This window comes from Sabethes cyaneus, chromosome 2 (assembly GCF_943734655.1).
Source record: "Sabethes cyaneus chromosome 2, idSabCyanKW18_F2, whole genome shotgun sequence".
NCBI classification, from domain to species: Eukaryota; Metazoa; Arthropoda; class Insecta; order Diptera; family Culicidae; genus Sabethes; species Sabethes cyaneus.
In genome coordinates this window covers 192,997,712-193,022,254 of record NC_071354.1, presented here as the reverse complement: position 1 = coordinate 193,022,254, position 24,543 = coordinate 192,997,712, and the positions used below count along the sequence as shown (strand labels likewise).

General features: G+C 40.8%; 4 protein-coding genes across 5 annotated transcripts in view; all 4 read right to left on the bottom strand.

The window, feature by feature from the left end:
* Positions 1 to 1,751: 1,751 nt before the first annotated feature.
* Positions 1,752 to 2,810, bottom strand: LOC128736483 (uncharacterized). Its single transcript, XM_053830968.1, has one exon. The coding sequence runs from the start codon at positions 2,808 to 2,810 to the stop codon at positions 1,752 to 1,754; it is 1,059 nt and encodes a 352-aa protein (XP_053686943.1).
* Positions 2,811 to 13,480: 10,670 nt separating this feature from the next.
* Positions 13,481 to 15,164, bottom strand: LOC128735028 (protein odr-4 homolog). Its single transcript, XM_053829488.1, has 3 exons — positions 14,900 to 15,164; positions 14,179 to 14,844; positions 13,481 to 14,122 (listed from the first exon to the last, which is right to left on the bottom strand). The coding sequence occupies exons 1-3, from the start codon at positions 14,993 to 14,995 to the stop codon at positions 13,568 to 13,570; spliced, it is 1,317 nt and encodes a 438-aa protein (XP_053685463.1). The 5' UTR covers positions 14,996 to 15,164; the 3' UTR covers positions 13,481 to 13,567.
* Positions 15,165 to 16,077: 913 nt separating this feature from the next.
* On the bottom strand, positions 16,078 to 22,251 carry LOC128736482 (putative GTP-binding protein 6). Its single transcript, XM_053830965.1, has 3 exons — positions 22,178 to 22,251; positions 16,319 to 17,303; positions 16,078 to 16,287 (listed from the first exon to the last, which is right to left on the bottom strand). The coding sequence occupies exons 1-3, from the start codon at positions 22,249 to 22,251 to the stop codon at positions 16,078 to 16,080; spliced, it is 1,269 nt and encodes a 422-aa protein (XP_053686940.1).
* Positions 22,035 to 24,543, bottom strand: part of LOC128733818 (uncharacterized) — a 135,490-nt gene continuing 132,981 nt past the window's right edge. For both annotated transcript variants that reach the window (XM_053827628.1, XM_053827629.1), the window contains 3 exons: positions 23,516 to 24,499; positions 22,994 to 23,453; positions 22,035 to 22,926 (listed from right to left, as the gene is read on the bottom strand). In XM_053827628.1, coding sequence (XP_053683603.1) covers positions 22,270 to 22,926; positions 22,994 to 23,453; positions 23,516 to 24,499 — 2,101 coding nt within the window. In that variant the 3' untranslated portion in view covers positions 22,035 to 22,269. The remainder of the gene's footprint in view (positions 22,927 to 22,993; positions 23,454 to 23,515; positions 24,500 to 24,543) is intronic.

Here is a 24,543-nt window from a genome sequence, read left to right as displayed (position 1 = left end):
GTAAGCTAGCGGTTGCCAATTATAACCGGATCCGAACCCAAACGGAATCGGAGCAACATGGCGGCAAGTACTCGATGTCAATGGAATTACTACCTTCCTATTTACTTAATTGGCCTGACGTCTTATGACAAGGCCTGCGCAGCATAAATTCTCCATCTATTTCGGTCCCAATCCCGACAGCCCTAAACCCGACCCGACTCAACATGATTAGTTCCATAATGCTATACAATTCTGTGACGAAAATCGTTTGTGAATCAGTTGCTATCATTTTGTACGAATAAATGTAAACTAGGGTGCGCTTTATCAAGGCCCAAGCGATCCATGTCGCGGTCGGTCCCGCCCGCCAGCAAATACTTCGTTTTAGACGTATTTATCTTCAACCCAATCTTCTCTGCAACGCGTTTTAGTCTGTTGTACTGATCTTCCACCGCCTCAAATGTTCTGTCGACAGCATCCACGTCATCAGCAAAGCAAGAAAGACCATCCCCTTGTCGAAGTCCCCTGCGAGATTCGAATGGGTCCTACAATCCACTCGATATTCTCACACAACACTGGATACCATCCATCGCAGCCATGATAAGTCTAGTAAGCTTACCCGGAAAACCGTTTTCGTCTAGAATTTTCCATAGCTCTTGACGGTTTACACTATCATATGCGGCTTTAAAATCAATGAACAGGTGATGTGTTGGAACTCAGAATTCGTGGCAATTCTGGAGGATCTGCTCCATTGTAGACCGACTCTGAAGCTTGCCTGATAACATTCTACGAATCTGTTCGCTATTGGCGATACTCGATGGAAGATGCTTTCTCAAGTCAAAGCACTATTTAGACGGCATTCAGAATAGTGATCGCTCGGTAGTTCTCGCAATCCAGCTTATCGCCTATTTTGTAGATAGGGTAAATAACCCCATATTTCGACTCCTCCGGTAGTCATTCCGTTTCCTAAATCTTGAGAAACTATTGATGCAAATAGCTGGCCAACCTGGCCGGGTCCATTTTAATAAGTTCCGCTCCATTGCCCTCCTTTCCTGCTGCTTTGTTGTTCTTCAGCCGCTGACTTCTTTAACTTCGCTTATCGCGTGCATGCTGTTCCAATGCACTGAAGTCACTTCCTCCACTATCACGGACTTCCGCCCGCACACCGTTCAGGTGTTCATCCCATCTTTCGACCACTGCACGGTCGCCTGTTAAAATACCTTCATCTTAATCTCTGCACATTTCGGTCCGCGGCACAAAGCCTTTGCGAGATTCGTCGAGTCTCTGATAGAACTTCCGTATGTCATAAAAGCGGTACAGCTGCTTGAGTTCCTCGCACTTCTAGTCCTCCTGGTGGCGCTTCTTCTCCTGGAAGAGGCGGGTTTGCTGTCTCCGCTTCTGTTTGTATCACTCAACATTCTGACAGGTGACTTTACGCAGCATTTGTACCCGCACTGCGCTCATCTCATCCAATATCTGATTTGAGATTGCTTGATTCTTTTCGGTGAAATGATAAATATGTTTGTTTTATGCGTGACGCGTTTCAGCCTACTGTATTCTTTCGGCCATCTTCGGACGCCTGCGGAAGTGTAGAATTTTATATATTTTAATTTTAATATTTCACAATTACGCAATGATTTTTACAAAAAATAGCGAGCTTCTTGTCAATATAAAGTGAACAGTTATGAAACAATTTACAATAACACACAATCTAAATTAACATGAATCTTGCACTTACAAAACAGGCACGTCTAGTAACTTTAAGCGTTCAATGTCTATTCCGTGGTATCATCGGTTCTGTGTTGTGTTGATCCTCCGTGGGTTGGGTTGTTTTTCGTTTGTATACGACGGAGTTTTGGTATTAACCCGTCGTATGCTGTGTTGAAATTTCCACACTCACGCTGCAGGTTGACCGTTCTATCTTCACCGAGCACTTTAATGTGAAATACCTCTGCTGTGAGTCTGGTCTCCTGGTCGTCGATTCTTGCAACTATTCGGGTGTCGTCAAATTTGAAGAGGTGGCCATCATGGATAGTGTGTTGTGCTAGTCCAGTTCTAGCATCCTTCTTCTTAGTGTCGTTCTTGTGTTCCGCTACCCTCACCTCCAACTTCCTCCCTGTCTGCCCGATGTATACTTTGCCGTCGTCAGTACCACACGGGATGGAGTATATGACGTTTGTCTGCTTCCCTGGTGCGATAGGATCCTTCAGCTTGCTATACACGTTCTGTTTAACTTTGTTTTTAGGTTTGTAGGCAAGCTGGATGTCATGCTTGCGTAATATTTTGCCAAGTTTTTCACTGAGTCCCGGTATGTAAGTGCTGGATGCATATTTGATCTGAGGCTTTTCGACAGTGCTCAAGCTGTTATAATGTTTGTGGGTTCGTTGCTTGGTAAGCCGGTTGATGAACCATCCTGGGTAATTATTTGATTCCAACATACTTTTAGCTGTGCGTATTGCCTGAGGACGGTTGTTCCCGTCGGACAGTTTAATCGCACTATCTATTAGTGCGATCGCCGTGTTTGCTTTATGTGAAAAGGGTGATTCGGACGAGAAGTCTAAGTATCTCCCGTCGACATATTTCGGCATCCAGGACATTTCTAAATGTTTGTTTGTTCTTATGATCATCATGTCTAGCAACTTTAGTTTGTTTTCCAGCTCGTTTTCAATAGTAAAGCGTAGTTTGTCATTGTATTCATTGAAAGTGCGTAAGATCTCAGCAACGTGGTTAGTGTTAGCAATGCAAAAGCAATCATCTACGTAACGGCGGTAGTATTTCAAGTGTATTTGTTGCGATTTCAGTGTTTCTATGCGATTTTGTTCTAACCTCTCCATTACCAGGCCTGCAATTGCCGGGGATAAAGGTGACCCCATAGGGGTCCCAAAGGTCTGTTGGAAAATTTCCCCTTTGTACGAAAAGAAGGTTGACTCTAAAACCAATTTAACGATGGCGAGAAAACTTTCTTTGTCGATGGCAGTGTGTTTCGTAATTTCTGACCATCGTTCCATCAAAAGAATCAAGCAATCTCAAATCATAATATTGCGGTGATTTAACGTTCTAACTCATCCAATATCTGTTGGCACTCCTCGTCAAACCACTCGTAACGTCGATTCGGTGCTAAATCGCCTAAGACGTTCTCCGCAACGTCTGTTTTCACGGCACTCCAACAGTCCTCAAGAGGGGCTTCATCCAGCTCACCCTCTTCCGGTAGCGCGCCTTCGAGAGATAACGCGTAGCTTGGGGTGACACCCGGTTGTGCTACCCTACATGGTTTAAAGTCAATCGACAGGAAAACGGTTAAGATATCGGACTCGTTTGTGGTATTATATGGTTTAAGCAAGATGGCGGGCTATCGAATTTGTTGTTCAACATTCCATTGGAAGGAACTATTCGACTTACCATGAACTCTGCTAAAACGAAGAATGTAGATGTTGGTAGAGTGCGTGGTACCCCTTCGGGGGTTGGAACTGCTGGTGGTGATAGGTCGAGATATTTACTTTTGAAGTCTATCTAAGTACATTAGTGACGAGCGACAACGATGTAAGCCGTCGAGGAAAAAGACAAATTGCGGCTCCAAATAGGACATTCTACGGATTACGTAGCCAGCTGAGGTCCCGTAGCCTGTAACTCCGCAAGAAACTTGCGCTCCATTACACGCTAATTCTCCCGGGTGTACTCTATGGCTATGAAGCGTGGGCGTTGATGGAGAGCGACCGACAAGCAGGGTTGCCACATGCACAGATTATTCTGTGTTTAACAGATATTTAAAAGAAATCGCCTGTACAGAATCTGTGTGCATAGAATACAGATTTTCGCCAATTACACAGATTTAACAGATTTTTGAGGTTTTACATGAGTGTGAAAGAGACGGAAATAGTCAGAAAAATGACTCTCCGTCTCTTTCACTCTCATTGTTTTGCATTGGACAAATTTTTGCACAGATATTTTTCCTCGCTGTACAAATGGTCAGATTTTTCCAACAAAAAACACATAATTATATGTGGCATCCCTGCCGACAAGTTCTAGGGCTGTTTGAGCATAAGCTCCAGCGCAGCACAGACGCATGGGTCATGCGATATATGAAGTATAAATCTCGGGTAAATTTTCAAATAGACCTAAGTGACAATGAGAGATTCTCTTCACGTCTCCTCTCTTCCGTCTTTCACGGCTACATAAATGCATAGAAAAGGAAATTTTCAAAACATTTAGCTAACTAATGACTCTGGCAACCGTTTTATGCAAAGCTGATGTGTTAAAATGCATTAGGATCGCCGTAAAAAGCGGAAGAGAGGAGACGCGAAGAGAATCTCTCATTGTCACTTAAGTCTATTTGAAAATTTACCCGAGAAATGTATGTTATTATTGTCAAATCCTTTGTGCCTAGTCCCTTTGGTAACAATATTAGTTTTATTGCACTCTTATTACAGGTTATATGATCATTTTTGGTCATAAACCCATATTTTTTTATTCATTTTCTTATTGTATTATTAAATTGCTTTGAGTTTGAGAACTGGTTTTGAAATTCAAAAAGTCAATGGCGGCTATTCGAACCTTTGAAACAATAAAAGTACTAAAAGTAATAAAAGTAGAAATAAATAAATAAATGAGAGGGACAATATGAAGTTGGATGCCGTATCTTGCAGGCGTGGCACGCTTTTCGCTTCGTAAAAAAGGCAAAACATGCCATAAATATGATCCTATCAACATGTTTAAAACTTTTTATGGCTTAGCTAGTTAATTGGTTGTTCGTGTCAGCTAATAATGCAATTCTGACTTCCGCCTCATCCTTGAACGATTGATCTGTGTCATTCCAATAATAATTACATGCAATGAATGACACAATTTCTGTTATTTATGTTTGAAACATCCTTGCCGTCTTTGTTAACCATCTCTGACAATTAGGTTTCCAAACAGCCTGGAACGAACCTCATTTAATGCACTGAATGACATTGACCTTCATGACAGACGCCACGATAAATATATGAGCAAACGATATTCATTAGACTGCCTCGGATGTCTCGGATTTATGTTGAACATAACTTAAAGCATGACTACATTATTCATCCCCAGAAGATTGAATGTCATTTTTTCGCTACACATGATACCATTGGCAGCATCGGAAAAGTTCATGCCTAATACCTGCAGCGATTAGTTTTGTTTAAATAACCATCCGTGGTCATTAGCATTATAGACAAGTTTGCCCTCAGCCGAGTGCGGTGGTACACCAACCTGTAGCTTGAGTACCAACCTGTAACGGCGGTCGTTTTTTCGCGTTCGAGATTATTAATTATCATTGGTTTTGTTCTAGCCATTACTTCGTCTATTTATTTAATTTTCATGCGCTGGTTGAATTTATTGTTTGAACCTCGTCCATTAATATGTTCTGTGTTCTAGCCGCGGCGGCGGTGGCGGCGTCGTTGTTGTTCGCTTTGCATCAACGATTGCCGACGAATTTATGTGCGACTGTAAATCATTGGCATTAAATTCAATTAATTATTGCCCTCAGCCATAAACACTCCGACAATTATGATGGGAGTGCAGATCTTGAGCAGCGTCGATCGTGTCGGCATGGTGCAGTCAGCAGCCACGGTGGTGGTGGTGATGATGATCGTAATTGAAGAATGGCGACAAAGTCGAACGGAACGGGATGCTGCACACTCCGAGCTGAGATTTATGATCAGCTTTGACGAGATGGAGGATTTGTGACAGGATCGTACAAGCGTATCGCTAGCAAGTAGGTTAAGCTGATATTTTGTTGGCATTTTTTATTCGATGTGGGAATGTACCTGTGACAGACATTTACCTATAAGGCAACTCAATTAATACTGACAAAAATCTGTTGTTTCAAGAAATTGATTCAAATTTGATGGATGATGTACTGTCAATGCTGAAAAATCAAGAACATGGTTGCGGATAAGCTGGTGTGTTCAACCGACCGCCTTTTCAAAATATTCGAAGCACTTCAGTGGGATAACACAATTTAACACTATGTTTTTTCATCTGATTAGAATAGAATTGACAGAACATAATCATGGGCAGTGCTTTTCGAAAACACACTTTCAAGTCATAACGATATTTGTATACTTCTAGATAGTTGTTGAACTTAGAAATACTACTGTGTAGATCAATGACCCTTTGTTTATGATTTCCATCCGCTTGATTCGTTTTACATCGAAAATGTCTTCATGAATTGTTTGTGCGGGAAAAACCTATTAGAAATGTTTCTGAACTATCTTGCAATATTGGCTCATACTGAGACATACTTTGACAGGTTTTACTACCTTTCGTAATGGAAAATACGTATGACAAATCAAATCAGTTCTCTAGGCTAGTTAGACAAATCACACCTCTCAGAGTCACTAATAGAACCGTGTTAGTTCTCGTATTCTTTCAGACACTTCCTTCAAATTACATAGATAAATCATACTTTACGACGAAAATTTCCTCCGGCCAGAGGAAGTCATAAAACAAAAAATCCCCTATAGAATGTAAGGTAAGCTAAGGCCGACTTTAATTAACTTCAGTCCCATCAGGGGCTATTCAACTATTTACAATTTGCAATTTATTCACGAAGATGGGAAGATAGCTAAAGTAGAGCAGCAAAGAGGTCTGTGTATGTCGATAACTTACACATAAGTGTCTATTATAACTTAAATCATGTAGCTTACACAATAAATAAGCTATCATAGGTGAAAATGAAGTGTTTATTATAGCAATTTATCGTAACATGTCGTAACAGATAAAATCTTTAACCCTCTAACGAGTAAGGCCATCTGTAGACAGTCTTCGCTTTTAGATCCAGCCACATATGAATTCGTTTTGAAAGGAAAATATGATATATAGGGGTGGTAGGGGCAATATGGGCCGCCTAACCAAAATGCGTCATAAAACAGTTAGCGCCTAATCAAATTTCTAATATTTATTATAAACTTACGATTTCACATGTCTTTGATAAATTAACAACGTATAGAATATTGAATAACTATGAACAGCCATCAAATTTACATGTTTAAAAAATGATTCTTTTTGCTTCGACCAAAAACCATACGAGCCATAATGAGGGGCAATATGGGCACTTTAGTTAAAGTTTTTACTAGAAAATAACGTAAAAGATTATACCATATATTAGAAAGGAGAAACTGTAACCGCTATTTTCGGGTTGATTGTTGCTTACAATTAGGCAACATCATACTCGACTGTGTTATTTTAATGTTTATATTACTTTCGCACCTTTAATAGTTAAGTACAAATACATTGCCAGGTATGGTCATTATGCCCCTTGCAGCTATGATAATCAAAAATAATTATAATAATGTTACAAAGAAACAAAACAAGATATTATCTCAAGTATACAAAGGGATTGTTCATATATGGTAATAGTAACCATATATAGAGTGGAGAAGTCCACAACACGCAACAAATGGCATATAGAGCTTATTTTGTGGGTTGCAATTCTTATAGTATTTTTACAATTCTTAGTCGGCACGAGTTTTTTCTCAACATCTCAGACATGTCAACAAATTTGGATACAGTTTTTGTTGAGATGTTTATTAAGAACATTATCAACAAGTTCATTAAACAAATGAGCGAAATTAATTGTTCAATATGTCTAAACGAACGGTGCCCCAGTTTGCCCCGTATACTCATTATGCCCCTATCACCCTATGTTTAGAATAGATTTCTTGATACTCTGCCATCAATATTACAACATTCTGACCACGCGTTTATGAGTTACTTTAAAAAAATAAAAATTCAGGTTATTTTCAATAAAAAATATTCCGCAAATTTTAGTCAACATATTGTTATTTCAGATTGCAAATTTATGGAGATTTTTGATGCTAATTTTATAACGATCCGGTCAGCAATCGGACAAAAAACCAAGCACCAAAGCATTCCAATGCTTCGCGGAATAAAATTGATGGAATAGGACTAAAAACTACAAGGTATACAGCCCTAAGGGTTGTACGAAAGGGTGACGTAGGACTATATCAGATCATTAGATCAAAGACTAATGTTAACTGCATTTCTGGCATATGTATGTTTATAAGAATCTGTGAGTGCCATTGTTTAAGTGAATGTTTAAAAGAGAAGAGCGAAATATTCAGATTAAATTCTTCATTGAATGCAATGGTGGCTTTGAAAATACGTGAACGGTGCTTAAGTACAACGCCTGCAACCATTAAGATATAGAGATTTCTTTTAAAAATCACTTGTGATGATGCACACAAAGATTGAAACAGTAATGAATGACCAGCCCACAGATTATTGTATTAAATATGAGTATGCGTAGCTTGACAATTTGACATGTTTCAATAATCTTACTTTACTACAGACAGCCTTTAAAAGGACCATTGGTTACAAATAACATAGCAAGTAACAAATAGCATGTTTATCACAAATATGACGTGCCATTCGAATGTGCTTCTCTTTTGACATGAATGGCAACAGGCACGCAAGTTAGCGGCGTCGTTTCACTGTTTTTTTTGCTACGAGTAGGTTTTACTAGTTTATTTTCACACCTTACCGCTTGTTACATTGCAGAAAATCTGGCAAATTTCTGTTTTATTTGTGCGAGAGTCCTTATCATCTGTAACCGTTGTTATAAAATTGTTTTTAGTTTTTTTAATATGCTATTTATTTAATAACTATTGTGTATCTATGTTAGTTTCGTGTTAGTAGGATTAGTTAATGTAAATAAAAATAAATGTTAGTTAAGATGGTAGGTTACACAAAACATAAATTGTTAGTGAGTAAGGCAAGAATGGGGACATAAACCGTAACTGCACGAAAATCAGCTCTGACTTTGGGTGGGCATAGTTGACGATAGCAGGAGAAGAAAATGAGGAGTGGCAAAGAAAAGGGAATAAGGATAGAAAACCCGCCAAACGGTCAGAAGTACCGCGGCGTTCGTGTGAGAAAGAAGTAAGTGGAGATAGAAGAAGTCGAAGTAAGACAAAGGAGTGTGAAACTGAAAGAGTTATTCAGGTAACTAAATCTAGTTCCTATGCCAAATGTGGCGTATTAATTTCATATCATATTATCATATTCATATCATATTAGGACCTTTTGGTGTTTTTATTGGATTTGTTAATCCGTCGTCGATCTCTCACTTTAGACGAGTTGGCCTAGGTGGTGAAGTCTACCTACGTCTAATCGGCAAAGAGACCGGGTACCGACGACCCCGTTAGACCCTCGGGCCTTAGGCCCTAAGTATTAAGGAGGGACCCTTCTCGGTGAAGCCAATACGGTCTCGTCCGTGGCCCACCGATCTCGCCAAAGAAGGAAGACTCCGAATCCGTTTCCCGCCAAGCCACTCACTCCGCTCCGCCATTGCGTTTTGCTGGGACGCCAGCAAACTGCAGTAGCTTTTCGAATCGAAACCTGCAGCAGCCATCCAGTAGCTAAATTGCCGCAGCAGGACCTAGATTCTAAATAATCAACCCACCAGCAGAGCCAACAGCGAACCCCCGGAAAGCTCCAGTGTTGTGTCCGGTACGTACCGCCCGGTGAAACCCCATAGAAGTTGCCAAATATACACTACACACCCACACATACCCGATATTTCATTAAAACAAACCACGAAACAATCTAGAAATCCAAAAGTGGTTGCACATTTTGTCCGCGTAGCCCTTCCGATTACCCAGTACAACTGAAGTTTTTGGAGCGACTTAGTAGAATACGAAACCTAAAAATTAAAAATAAGAAAACTTATCCAATTTAATTCTACTATGTGTATTTTATTCAATGACAGATACGTATTTCGCCTACGACTTGCAGGCTTCCTCAGTGTCTGTTTTCGAACACAGACACTGAGGAAGCCTGCAAGTCGTAGGCGAAATACGTATCTGTCATTGAATAAAATACACATAGTAGAATTAAATTGGATGAGTTTTCTTATTTTTTATTTTTAGGTACCCAGTACAAGCCGACTCGGTGATCTAAGATCCACGGTCTCTTGCTCTGTGAGCTTTCTCGGGAGTACTGTCGACCGAAGAGTAATACTTCTTACCACAGGGGTGAGGGGTCTCAAACCATCATAAAATAAATTCGTGCCTCCTTCACTTGATCTTCTGTTTTTATACGACAGACTTCGCAGTCACCTGTTAGAGTACAGCATAATTCCGAGGCTAGTGCAACCATCTCTCATTGATTCTAACAGCCCCTCCGAGCTGAGTTTGCAATAGGACTTCACCCTGTAAAAACATGGATTTATAATTTATGAATGGCAAAGAGAAAAAAATGATACAAATCTACACCCTCTGCCCACCAACTCCTACCTTCACGTGGTGTCGGTTAAGGTACGTAACCTTAGTTGTCGTACGCAGACAGGGAAGGGGGACTATCAGCGGTTCCTGTCCTTTCTAAGATGACAGTGGAGAAGGGACCTTAGACTAACAACCTACTGTACCTGAAAACTTACTAAGTTACAGAAAATGAAAGAAGAAATCGATCTGGATTATTGGCAAAAACCTTTAGCATGAAAACACGTACACGAATCGGAACATGGAATTTTTTGACCCTTGCCCAGTAAGGAAATTTGGCTCAACCTACAAAGGAAGGTAGCCGCCTGAAGGTTGAAATCCTGGGGCTGAACGAAGTCCGTTAACCGGATACTGGCGAACACAAGCCACCGTTCGGGCCAATCTAGCTCTATTCTAGCATATGAGAGATAGAGAGAGAGAGAGAGATAGAGAGAGAGAGATAGAGAGAGAGAGATAGAGAGAGAGATAGAGAGAGAGATAGAGATAGAGATAGAGAGAGAGAGAGAGAGAGAGAGAGAGAGAGAGAGAGAGAGAGAGAGAGAGAGAGAGAGAGAGAGAGAGAGAGAGAGAGAGAGAGAGAGAGAGAGAGAGAGAGAGAGAGAGAGAGAGAGAGAGAGAGAGAGAGAGAGAGAGAGAGAGAGAGAGAGAGAGAGAGAGGATTCCTACCGAGCCCAGGGGCCCATGCGGTCCTGATGAAATGGGAACCGATGAACGAAGGAATAATCGAGGCTAGAGTTAGACCATGGGTTAGAAACCTTACTGCAATCCAGTGCTATGCATCAGCAGATGCTACCGACCTCCAGGAGAAAGAGAGTTTCTACAGCCAGCCAAACAACGTGGGCCTGCATTAGCCGAAAGTAGAGAAGGAGAGCAGTGTTCTTGATACACGCAATAAACAAACGTAGCGCCGATATTCCATCTGACCATCACATTGATATCGTTGAGATACGCTTGCGTGTCGCACGTGTCCAACAACGAGAGGAGGAAACTGGGAGTCGTTACGACGTCCGCTTTCAGAATCCTGAGGTCAAAAGGGCCTTTGTCAAAGAACTTGAATTCCGAGCCTCGGAGTTTCCATCTGGTGGAACTGTCAAAGTGCAATGGACCGGCATCAAGAATGCTTTCATTACGACCAGTGATGAAACCCTCGGCAAAATGCGGAACGGGCGACAGAAGTGGACTTGGACAACGATCAACAAGCGCGTCGGTGTTGAGCGAGCGCAAACCAGAGCGGTTGAAACAGCTGCTCGTCAAAGATACGCCGAACTGGAGAGGGCTGTCAATCAAGCTTGAGGTGGGACAAGAGAGTTTGGACTAATTGCCTAAGAGAAGAAGGAGAAAACGCCGCCCCCAATGGTGATATCCGTTTGTTGTACGATATTTCTTACGCCCCTAGTGGTACCATGATAAATACTAGGATGTCGCAAAAGAACAGAGCTGATCAGTTAATGACTGACCGTACAGAACACCTTAAGTGATGGGTTGAACTTTTTAAACAACTCTTCCGAGTTTTAAATGTGAATAATCAACAAAACCAGCAGTGTATGACGCCAATAGGACTAACGGCTCGAATGTAATTCGGACTGAGACAGTTGCAGGAAACCTTTGTTGACGAATACCAATGCGGTTGCGCAGAAAATTCAATCACATCTTCATTTACATATTTGGCCTTGAAAATAACCAATTGTTCGTTGGTTATAGAACGCCTGATCGAACAAATTTACTTAGAGCTGGTATATTTGTTGACTATGCTTTGGTACCTCTTCTTGGACGGCGTGTTCGGCCTAGCCACTTGGCAGCAAACAGAAGTTTAAACTTCACGAGAGGTGATCGGTAAAGTTTGTTATAACGAGCCAACCGCGACATCTCAGCAGCTACACTTTACGCGCCTTCGCTTTTTTCCTGTCTTGGTGATATGCTTTGCCAAACCTCTGGCGGATAGCTCAAAACGCTTTATAAAATATTACTCGTTTAGTTGGAAATGGGCTGAGAAAATTCAATTAAGTCTTCAATTATTACGTACCGGTCCTTAAAAGGACCAAGTGCTCTAATTATTATCATAACTCCAAATTGCATCATTAACACAACAGTTGCTTGGATGCAACCTCGAGCAAGGCGATCGTTGAATGTACTGAACACATCGGAAAGCCAGTAGCTTTGCGCGTCTTCGTAGTTCTTGTTCTCCTTCCTTTGGTGGTGTACTTTTCCAAACCTCTTAGCAGTTGCACTAACGCCGACGCCGAGAGCACATACCGAACAGTTCGCTGGCTTTACAGAAACAGCAGTATAATGTTGGTTGAACATGAGCTTGTTATCCAACTGAACTTAAAGATCGCTGATCTGATCGACGCGTCCGAGAGTAAAGTACAAGACGAATAGCAAATGCCCCAGGCTACTGCCTTGTGGAACACCAGAAGTTTGACTGAACGCACGTAGAATCCAGCTTGACACGTAAAGTACGGCCTGTAAGATACGAGCTCAAACATGAAGTCAATCTATCAGATACACCGAGTTTAGAGAGCTTGTGCAAAAGTATTCGATGATCTACTGTGTTGAAAGCGGCCTTAATAGCTGTGTACACCGAGTCAATTTGAGTTCCATCTGCTATCTGTGAGATGCAGATATAAAACCACCTGGAATAAAACCATGCTGGTCAACTAATATATAGTTTTGGTGCTGTTCAGAATTCTACCGTTTACAATGATTTCAAAGGGCTTTGATCCAGCAGAAAGACTGGTAATGCCTATGTAGTTCCTTACATCGCGCTTTTCTCCTTTTTCAAATACGGGAAACATGTCAGACTGTTTCCACAGCGTTGGAAACTTCTGCTGCTCAAACGATTTGGTGAAAATTCGACTGAGAGGCACGGCAAGAGCATTATCGCAGCGACAAAAAATAATAGTCGGAACACCAACATCAAGTATGATAATCTTCAAGTCCGGATACCATTCTACCTATTTTTTACGTTTATACACCTAGATATCCACTAATCGTTCGATTAATTCGTTATTTGATTATAAATCAAAAAGCCAAAAAGTCATACCGGTCATTTTATACCTAGATCTGCAGATAATTTTTCATCTCTTTTCAAACAATTTTTTTTTGTTCTTTATTGCAGAGATTTTCAACCTGCGGCTAGTTCTCCCGTTTTTTAACAGTAAACATTCTCTAAAAACTTCGAGAAAACCATCAACAAAAATGGAACGAAAAAGGCTTTCTAATTTCATCCGAGTAATAAACAAGATTATAATATCAAAATATTGTATAACATCGATCTTATCCCGCATAGTCACAATTAAGGAGAACCCATGAAACCTCGTCAGAACATTTCACTTCGTCAGATAGAACACAATGATAGCAATTATAAGCACTAAGCTAGCGGCCAAAACACCAATCAAGGTCAAATTAAGCTTTCCCTCGGCTCTATCCGCGGTACCCGTCTCGCATTCCTTCGCATCGTGCCGCTCTTCCTCTTTCACTTCCGGCACAATCTCAACCGTTGCGCAAAGCTCCTTGGGCGTTAGGTGCAAATCCAGCGTTTCCCGAATGTGTGGAATAGCAACCTCCTTCGTCTCTTCGCTAAGAAGATACTCGCTAAATTGAATCTGGTTCGATTTAGCTCGTATGGGATAGTAAATTCGGCGGGGCAGCTCGTTCAGTACGATAGGGTCTTGCGTAAGGGAATCCTCCGATTGAACCAAAGAATCACAGTGAATCTGAACGCGGGACATTAGCGAACGTACCACGTCGGCTTTGATAAAAGCGGTCGCTTCAGCAACGCTGTTTTTAGCATGCACAAACACCTTGGAACTGACGATGCCGTCGAATTTTAAAACACCCGGAAAGGTTTCGATTTTGCGCAAAGTAACGTCGTTTTGTGATAGCTGAAAAATTTTATTAGATAAAAGCTTTTATTCTTTTCAAATAAAATAATGCTTACCGATGGCGAATAAATATGCACTAGAAGGGGATCATCTTTCTTGTCTTTGACCACGTCTTCGATCAGCCGTTTTCCATCAATCGGTGTTCCGTCGAAAAAAACTACACTTTGCTCTAACTGGCGACCTACTTTTTCCACGCAATCAGTTAGGTTTCCCTCAGTGTCATACTGATCGTCGGTTTTGTTTTTCCTCAGAACAAATACTTCATCGGTTTCAAAGAATGTACTCATAGCGTACCATTTGGTAGGTCGATCCTGAAACTTCCAGTCGCACGGCTTTACCGAAAGATTGTCCGACTTGAGAGCAACAGATTTACACCCAAATACGTTACTACTGGAGGAGTAAAAGAATACGAGCTTTTCCCCACCATCTAACTCATCGCAGTTTCCCTGGATAAGCAGGTTGGAGCTAAAAGTAAGTCGCATATCGACGAGCATCGTTTTCACTTTTTTAAGCAAAATTGGATCTTCGAATACGTTCTTCGGGTAGATTACGAATATACCCATTACGTAGAATCCACCCGGTAGGATACGCGTCTCAATGAGCGCATGCTGCGAAACCTGCTGATTATCGACGTCCAACAATATTTTATTTTCCTGGTCGGCACCGCCCTCATCCTTGATTTTATTCAGATAGATTATGTAGTCTTTACCATGAGAGGAAGGCTGTAAAATGTAGGGCAATGTAGAACTGTCTGCGTTGAAATCGTGAATAACGTACCTGCCCAACTAGTAATCCAATGCTGGTGCCTTGCTTTTTCGACAGGCTCTTGAGGTATTCCTCCAGATATGATTCACAAACCACTGATCTCACCATTCTAAACACTAGAACGCACACGTTCCGTAATCAGTCCGAATAACGCAGTAATCGTCAAACATCCGGGAAAAGCGAACCGGTGATGCTGTCAAGGTGCATTTCACTTTTTACGAGATTATTATCGGGATATTTGGCTATTTACGTGTCAATTTTTCTACTCTGACAGCTGCTGCTACTGCTATCGTGTTTATGTTTTTATGTTTCATTCTTTCCGTCAAACGAATTGTAGATGTGTGCGTTGCACTGAAGCCAGAAGCCACAGTTGACTGAGGCAAATGGGGCAAATGGGGAAATGATTATAACTCTGGTGGCGAGTGGGATAACTAATCGTTAATTGGACGTCTACCACCAGAGATGCCAGAAACGCCGTAGAAACAATGCTTTTTATCACAAGTAACAACAGTAACTGAATTGCAAGGGCAATTGCTGTTTATGGGTTGATTTAAGGCGATCAAAGCTGCATAAAAAAAGCACTTAGGGCACGCGATTTTCACCCAATCCAGCTTTCCACGAGCGATAATGGCGGATATTGAGCACAAGTGGACACAATCTTTTGACATTCATTGGAGGAGCGTCGAGTTCGCCCTGACGGAGTTACTATGGATACATGCATGATTGTTTGTTGTTCGAGTGTAAAATGTAAACATTGTTCAATTTTGCAGATCAGCTAAAGAGATTAATAGATAAATAAAATTAATTACGACTTGTTAGCGTTAAGACACAACCCGCCGGTTAATTCGGTTAATGTTACAGCTTAGATGACAGCCATTGCTAGATTTGTTAAAATTAGACGCCAACAATTATTGATTTAAGTTTTTTGTGGTCGTAAATTTTAATGTTGAAATGCAATCAGCTGCACATTAAAATCGTCTTTCAAGGCTTTCATATACTCGAGCGCTTTGAAAGCGTTATGGACCTGGTTATTGAATACAAAAAGTCGAATTTTTCGTTCAATAAGATAATATTTTTTCACTCTTGCTATCAACCACTTGTGTGTTTATTTACATGAACTAGACTTAATTACTTTGCACAACTCGTTGTATTAATGGATGAAGTTACGCGTAGGCTCACGAAGCCCTTCTCTAAACAAACAGATGCCGAAACTGTTGTAGTTTGGCTTCGGTAATCACCGCTCCGACCAGCAGCCGCTGACTATCCCGAGGATCCGCAGCCGTTTCCGTTACAGCTGCATTCTTGTATAGCCAAGCCACCTCTTGGCCGCCCATAGGAACGCGTATAATAAGCTTTTGGCGACCGGTAACGACCAGAATTTGCCGCTCAATTTCTTGCAACTGTACATGGACGATGACATCAGCAAGCATCGATCAGTCCCGTCGGGATATCCGCCATAAAACCGACGGTGTCCATAAAGAGTACTTCCAGCTTGCATGGAAGCCAGCCAGCATGAGCCGTTACACCCAACGTGGCAAATAGCTGATTCCGCGGTTCGAGAGATTTTTCCTCGGTGAAGGCTTTAATCAGAGAGATTTTACCGGCATTGGTGTAGCCCACGACAGCAACAATTGGATAGGCGTTCTGTTTGCGTCTATTGCGGAGCAAATCGCGATGCGACCGAATAGATGCCAGTTCATTTTTCAGCTTTCTTTCGCGGATGCTAAGCATGTGCATTTGTGATTCGGTAAGATAAATACGACTTTTAGTACTGATAGAGTCTTGATCCTTCATCTGATTCCAAATGTATGGAATTTCGGCCATTGCAACCTGCAGTTTAGCTTCAGTGCTTATGGCATGCAAGCGCAGAATCTGTATTACTACAGAATAACGGTCCATTACGGGAAGTTTAAAATGTTCTTCTAGTATTTGCTTTTGCACCAGATACAAAGTGCCCTTACTGACAAATACACAAGTGATTAACGTTCCAGAAGTTTGCAGGTTTTGCAAACACATTTTAATTTCTTCCAGTTTCCCAACGCCAAAAAGATGCTTTTTATCTAGCGATTCCAGCGGAACTTTCAGGGTGTACTCTACTGTCCATTTGGGTATCGAACGAACCAACGCTTCCGCCTCCGCAAGTTGATGTTCTGATTTGCTGGAAGACTTTTTCGGTCCCCACTTTATGTATGGTTGGATGATAAACACGTTTTGTTCGTTGTGCAGTCTTTTCTGCACTCGCATGGCATTGTTGGCAATGGTGTCGTAGCCGGCATCGTCCAAGCTGAACTCATCTAAATCTGCTCCATCGGTCGAACCAGCGATCTCTCTGTTGGTACTCTTAAATTTCCCTTTATAGTCTTTGTATTTACTGGAGTCAGTGTATTTATATCTCGTAGTAGTCACTTCAGCTGATCTGCAAAATTAAACAATGTTTACATTTTTACACTCGAACAACAAACAATCATGAATGTATCCATAGTAACTCCGTCAGGGCGAACTCGACGCTCCTCCAATAAATGTCAAAAGATTGTGCCCACTTGTGCTCAATATCCGCCATTATCGCTCGTGGAAAGCTGGATTAAGCGATGGCATCTTTTTTTTCGGCCTATGGCCTAGTTCTAGTAGAAATACAGGTTTTAACGAAATACAGGTTTTAACGTACTTTGAATAAAAAATTGTAGATTACTTACAGTCTTAAGAAACTAGCTATAAAGAGCTATAACATATTAAAATTGTATGTCGGCAAAGTATTTTTATTGGCGAAAGAAGAGGCAAATAGGCTGAATTTAGAAACCTGCTGAAAATACCCTCCCGTACCGTAAATAGTGTTTGAACAATCGATGTTTAAACTACTTTAACCCTCTAACGGGTAAGACCGTTTGTAGACGGCCTTCGCTTTTGGAGCTCTAGAGTCGCATACGAAATTTGTTTTTAATCGGCAATATGCAAAATGTGTTCAGAACAGATTTCTTGACATTTTGATACTAATGTCACAGACAAAATTCCATCGTCCAATAAAAAACCACTCATTTTTCAAAAAAGCATATTTCGCAACATGGCCACATCGCGGCGCGCATGTGTTGCTTTGAGTTTTCAGTAGTATAAAACCATTCAAATGTACAAAACCCTACAACATAAAACCCTGCAAATGCAAGCTACTCCGCAACATGCATATAAACAGAGGATGCTAGTGTGAAAGCAAAATGTGCAGGACGATGGTTTTTAAAGTATTTTCTTCTATGTGTCCTGTCAGTTCGTCAGTGAGTGCTAATATCATATAACATTCATGACGTCCATGCATTCAAAAGTTATTCAGCTTTTTACGCGCTATAATGGCGGACGCTATAAATAGGCGTTTTTGACAAGCTATCGCCCGCTTAGAGGCGCTGCATAAAAAAAGTGATGAAAAGTAAAATCGCTGTCAAACTCCATACATTTTTGAAAAAAACTGAAATAAAATGCATTTTTTGATTAACCCTTTCAATTGTCAGGATTTTAGATAGCGAAATATTGGAAGAAATTTGTTTATCTACGTTAAGGTCAGTGAAAATATTCGAATTAATTAACTTTATGGCAGAAAAATGTTAATGTTTGATTTTGTACCGCATAAAACAAAAGTACATAGAGTCAGCTGTAAAGTTTACATACCCTGGATAGAGAATCACCAATTATTTTCAGTCTTCAGCGTTTTCCAATGTGTTTTTAAGTGCTAACGGATTTATTTTTTTGATTAGCATCATCTGCACCAAGAACCAAACATATAACCTATCAGTTCGTAACCATAAATACACTTGCGAAGCTCTAATAATCTCCCGAAGCAGGAACAATATATATCAAATGAAAGGTAATGCTTTTTCTTACCTCTATTATCCATTTTCATCATTCCCACTTTTGGTAATTCAATAAAATTGAATTGAATTGAATTACCAAAAGTGGGAATGATGAAAATGGATAATAGAGGTAAGAAAAAGCATTACCTTTCATTTGATATATATTGTTCCTGCTTCGGGAGATTATTAGAGCTTCGCAAGTGTATTTATGGTTACGAACTGATAGGTTATATGTTTGGTTCTTGGTGCAGATGATGCTAATCAAAAAAAATAAATCCGTTAGCACTTAAAAACACATTGGAAAACGCTGAAGACTGAAAATAATTGGTGATTCTCTATCCAGGATATGTAAACTTTACAGCTGACTCTATGTACTTTTGTTTTATGCGGTACAAAATCAAACATTAACATTTTTCTGCCATAAAGTTAATTAATTCGAATATTTTCACTAACCTTAACGTAGATAAACAAATTTCTTCCAATATTTCGCTATCTAAAATCCTGACAATTGAAAGGGTTAATCAAAAAATGCATTTTATTTCAGTTTTTTTCAAAAATGTATGGAGTTTGACAGCGATTTTACTTTTCATCACTTTTTTTATGCAGCGCCTCTAAGCGGGCGATAGCTTGTCAAAAACGCCTATTGTGTTCGTAATATGCGAACAATCTTTTTGACAACTCTGCATACATCAAAACTGGGGACTCTTCTCCTGTACGGCAGTGTTGCTCCTTCTTTCGTTTACGCAAAAGGAGGAGAACAATAGTTTTGTTTACATTTCGCACATTTTTTCTCTCCTTCTTTGGCGTAAACGAAAGAAAGAGTACGGTAGTGTTGCAAGAGAAGACTCACAGATTTGATGTATGCAGAGTTGTCAAAAAGATTGTTTACATATTACGAACACAATTTAGAGCGTCCGCCATTATAGCGCGTAAAAAGCTGGATAGGCGAGTTCGAGCAAAACTAATAGCAACCGTTCGCTACCTGGTTGTGATTATTGGAACTACAAAAAAAGTGCAATTCCCAAAATGCTTGCTGGTACCTATATGGAACTCGACTTTAAATGTAATATTTTATTGAATTACCAACAGTGGGAATGATGAAAATGGATAATAAAGGTAAGAAAAAGTATTACCTTTCACTTGATATATATTGTTTCTGTTTCGGGAGATTATTAGAGCTTCGCAAGTGTATTTATGTTTACGAACTGATAGGTTATATGTTTGGTTCTTGGCGCAGATTATGCTAATCACGAAAAAAAATTTGAAAACACATTGGAAAACACTGAAGACTGAAAATAATTGGTGATTCTCTATCCAGGATATGTAAACTTTACAGCTGACTCTATGTACTTTTGTTTCATGCGGTACAAAATCAAACATTAACATTTTTCTGTCATAAAGTTAATTAATTCGAATATTTTCACTTGCCTTAACGTAAATAAACAAATTTCTTCCAATATTTCGCTATCTAAAATCCTGACAATTGAAAGGGTTAATCAAAAACTGCATTTTATTCAGCATTTTTCAAAAATGTATGGAGTTTGACAGCGATTTTACTTTTCATCACTTTTTTTATGCAGCGCCTCTAAGCGGGCGATAGCTTGTCAAAAACGCCTATCGTCTTTCAAAAACAAAAATTCTGAAAAATTCCGAAAATAATTAATGCGTGAATATTCCCCTTTTTACTTTTGAAGGAAAAGTACATCTAGAACAAAATGATTGACCTAAAAAATTTTCTATAAGTAAATTTCATGCATTATTTTAATTTTGTAATATATCTGAATTGAAAAAATATCTGGGCAGAGCGTTAGACATGAAAAAAGAAAAAGAGAAATTGGACTTTTTCTTACCTGGCGCTCCTCCAGATAATTATTTTTGCATGAAAATCAGAACTTAAGGTTTTTTTGTGTGTACTTTCATGATAAAATAGTCATTCGCTTGATCGCATCGTTTTTACAGGGTTGCCCGTTAGAGGGTTAAGTTAATAGACCAACCTCGAGTTTTTAGTCTTGACCTTGAAATGCGGTCAAACATATTTTATTGATATTTTTTTAAACGATGGTTCTACAATTGATGAAGGGACGGTAGGGGAAAGTAATGAAATTGTTTTTGGAAAATGGAGGGCAAAGAGTGGAAAGGTTAGGGGGGAATACGTAGCTACGCTTAACAAGCTTGATTTGGGTTCATTTTCTTTTTTGGCCTTTTCTGGCCTTTCAAAGGAGTTTAAAGAGATTATGAGATTATTTCGAACCGTTTTCTTTTTTGGCTTTTCTGGAGTTAAGTTCTTTCTAAGGAGTTAAGAACGATTCTAAGCTTAATCTGGGATCATTTCCTTTTTTGGCCTTTTCTGACCTTTCTAAGGGGTTTAGAGCGATTCTGAGCTTAATTTGGGATTATTTTCTTTTCTGGCTTTTTCTGGCCTTTCTAAGGAGTATATAGCGATTCTGAGCTTAATTTGAGATCATTTTGTTTTTTGGCCTTTTGTGGCCTTTCTAAGGGGCTTAGAGCGATTCTGAGCTTAATTTGGGATCATTTTCTTTATTTTTCATTTCTGGTCATGTTTACCCTGCGTCAGTTACTAAACTAGTTCCGGGAGTACAACTTGCAAACTCAACATCTGTTTGTGGACTTTAAGATAGCGTACGAATTAATCAAACGAAATGAGCTGTGGCAGGTAATGCTAGAACATGGCTTCCTAACAAAAGCTGACTTCGCTGACTCGTACGACGCTTGATGGATTAACATCAACAGCTTTCATGACGTTGGATGGACAGAAGCAATACGAAGCGCAAACGTGGGGAGGAACGGAACTGTTATCGCGAAATCTCACATGCTTCTTAGTTTTGCGAATGACGCCGATTTCAATGGAATCAACCGGAGAGCGAGCTGGAGAATAGTGGAAGACGCCAATAGGCTTTATTAAATGGGAAGCAGCGAGATTGGGACTTACCATTACCACTGCCAAAACGAAGTTTAAGGTTGCTGGCAGGGATCGTGGGAGTCCAAATAGTGTGATAGGTACGCTCGTGACATATGACAGCGACGTAAGCCGTGAAGTAAAACGACGAAGCGCAGCTGCGAATCGGACTTTCTACGCATTACGTAGCCAGCTGGAATCCTCTGCAGAACGCAGGTAGACCCCGCGCCTGTCTTAATTGTCTTTGCCAATGAAAGCAAGCAGCTTTTTTTTCAGTATGACCGTTATAGTAATATGAACATACATAGATGATTGTTCTCAAAAATGTTTCCGTGGTAACTTTTCGGATCTGTTTTACCTAGAAATTGGACAAACTCGATTCTATTATCACCTATATTGCTCGTAAAAATACTATACACAGTAATTAGAAATAAATACCTACATTCAACTTTAAGCTTTGTGCGTCTCCACAACTTAACCTGTAAAAGCTCAATAAATACGCGATTGGAAGATTTTTTTGCAGAAGCACCTTATTTATACAATTGTTCGATTGAAATCGCCATTTTGCCAGTTCCACACGCGCCGTCAACTGAACCACCGCAACGGTTCCCCATCGTCATCCGGTTTCGCACTCATGTCCGACAGTTTCCGTCGCAATTTATCACTGACCAAACCCAGTCCACGTAGTTCGGCAGCTTGGTATAGATACCGAACTTATTCTTTTTGCCACACCCATCGCCGAAACTGGTAATGCCGAAAATCGTCCACGGGCTGTTTACCTTCGTGGTGTCTCGACAGAGCAACGGTCCGCCGGAATCACCGGCACAGGTATCTATCCGACCACGTTTGTGACCGGCGCAAAACATGTTCTTTGTGATGGTGTAGTCGTGGTACACCGCCCGACACTTGTCGTTGGTGATTATAGGTACTTCTGCTTCGTGCAGGACGTCCGTTCCAGCATCGTCACTGTGTCTTTTCTTGCCCCAACCGATAATGGTGCAGGTGTGTCCAATCGGAAGCGATTGGTAGCGTTCTGGTAGACACGCGTACCCCACGAAGTTGGAGCGTTCAATATCCCGAGGCAGCCGCAGAAGAGCTACATCATTATCAACCGTTTTCTTATCGTACCGTGGGTGTTTGATGCTAAAGTCAACGCGAAATTCCATCTCGGTACCATCGGATTGTTGCAAATTGTGTTCGCCAAGACGCACATAGAGACGCTTCCGGACGCAATGAGCTGCCGTTAGGATCCAACGAGGAGCAACCAGCGTTCCACCACAAAATGCTTCCTAAAAGAGGAATTCAAATAAATTGGAGAGATCATGGTTAGGTAAATTGGTAGAAAAGGAAGCTTACCTTGAACCTATTTAGAATGGCCACCTGCCAGGGCCACTGCCCCCGCCGTGAAGCTTTTCCGCCAATAATCCTCAGCATATTGTACAAATACTTTTTCGGTTTGCTTCGAACCATCGGAAGTCCACAGGTCATCTCCTGCGGCATGTATTCCGGCTGCAGCAGGCCTCTACGGCTGCCGAAGGACTGTTGAGCTATCGAGTTGTCCTGTACATCGCTGCGACTGCGAGCGGTTTGGTGATGCTGTGGCAACAGTTGATTTCGTGAAGGTCTCGTAGTTCTCGGTGTTGTTGTGGTTGTTGTCGTGGTTGTGGTTGTCGTAGATAGCGTGGGTAACGGTGGGTTTTTGTTGTTTTGATACAGCTGATTGCCAATCCATTCTTCACAGAAGCTACCCTCGGTATAGCAATAGGCCACCTCCCGAATTACATCGTTTCCGCAAACGACTGGGACTTTACATCGTCTGTAATTGCAGTTAGTGTTAATTGCTTCGAGTTCGTAGAAATAACCAAAACGCATACTTACTTGAATCTCCGGGTTGTGCATTTGGCCGTACATTTAGACCATCGACTCCACTTGGAGTAAGGATTGTCTACCTTTCGTGGCATTTCAAAAACGGCTTTCTCACGTGCTTTCTTCTGTGCAGCCATTCCTAGTTTCAGTAAATTTCGTCCAGGGAACTTTTTACCTTCAGAATCCGTCTCCACCAGTGTATTATTAGTGCCAAAGTATTCTTCGGATGAGTCCGCTGACAAGTCATCGTCGAAATCATCCAGATCGTTACTTACTTCTCGTTTTGCGTGACGGGTATTACGCACCATCAGTGGATCCTCAGTTGGGAAGGACTCCATTAGTTGGTCGAAATTCGCCGTTGAAGTTTCATTTCGAGTATCAGGATTCTCGGCGCTACCGGCTACTAAGCGTTCGCTAATAGGGTAGAACCCGTCTAAATCGTACAAGTTGTTCCTGCGTTTAACGAATCCCGTTCCATCTCGGTACCGATTATCGTAGTAATCTTCGAAATAATCCATTAATCTGCTGGGTTTTCCTTTGCTGTAGGTCGTCGTAGGAGGCTGTTGATGGAACTTCTGCACCGTACTATGTGGTTGGTTATAGTGTGGACTTGGACTGAAAATTTTCGTGTCATCGAAATCGTCCAGAACTACTTTCAATGGTTTCGGCTGATTATGGACCCTGTGATCGGTTGAACGATCATAGTCTTCCGGTTCTGCTCCTCCGTAGTAGGGACGATGATTGACGGCGTTATTTTCTTCTCGGCGTTGGTAAATGATGTGAGTACGTTTTCGTTTTTGCTTCTTTTTCTTCTTTATGATCACATACTCCGTGTCATCGTCATCATCCCACTCGTCGTCATCGTCATCCTCTTCGGATACAATTATTCCTTTCTTCTTTTTAGGTCTGAGGGAATCTAGACCTAACAGTGAGTATTTATGCAGTGGAACATGCTCGTAGTTGGTGTAGGCCAAAGGAATCCGCAGTGGAGAGCACCTGTAAAAATCATGGTTAGATCAGTTCTCAATATTCTTTGTTCT

What these genes read in the sequence shown, in the direction of transcription:
- LOC128736483 (XM_053830968.1), bottom strand. Translation starts at nt 2,810, where the DNA reads ATGGAGAGGTTAGAACAAAATCGCATAGAAACACTGAAATCGCAACAA.
- LOC128735028 (XM_053829488.1), bottom strand. Translation starts at nt 14,995, where the DNA reads ATGGTGAGATCAGTGGTTTGTGAATCATATCTGGAGGAATACCTCAAG. An exon ending in TTGGATTACTAGTTGGGCAG is followed by an intron (nt 14,845 to 14,899) that starts GTACGTTATTCA and finishes TACATTTTACAG; the next exon opens with CCTTCCTCTCATGGTAAAGA. An exon ending in TGCATATTTATTCGCCATCG is followed by an intron (nt 14,123 to 14,178) that starts GTAAGCATTATT and finishes AAAATTTTTCAG; the next exon opens with CTATCACAAAACGACGTTAC.
- LOC128736482 (XM_053830965.1), bottom strand. Translation starts at nt 22,251, where the DNA reads ATGGGGAACCGTTGCGGTGGTTCAGTTGACGGCGCGTGTGGAACTGGC. An exon ending in GCGATTTCAATCGAACAATT is followed by an intron (nt 17,304 to 22,177) that starts GTATAAATAAGG and finishes TTAATTTTGCAG; the next exon opens with ATCAGCTGAAGTGACTACTA. An exon ending in ATATCCCGACGGGACTGATC is followed by an intron (nt 16,288 to 16,318) that starts GATGCTTGCTGA and finishes GTCCATGTACAG; the next exon opens with TTGCAAGAAATTGAGCGGCA.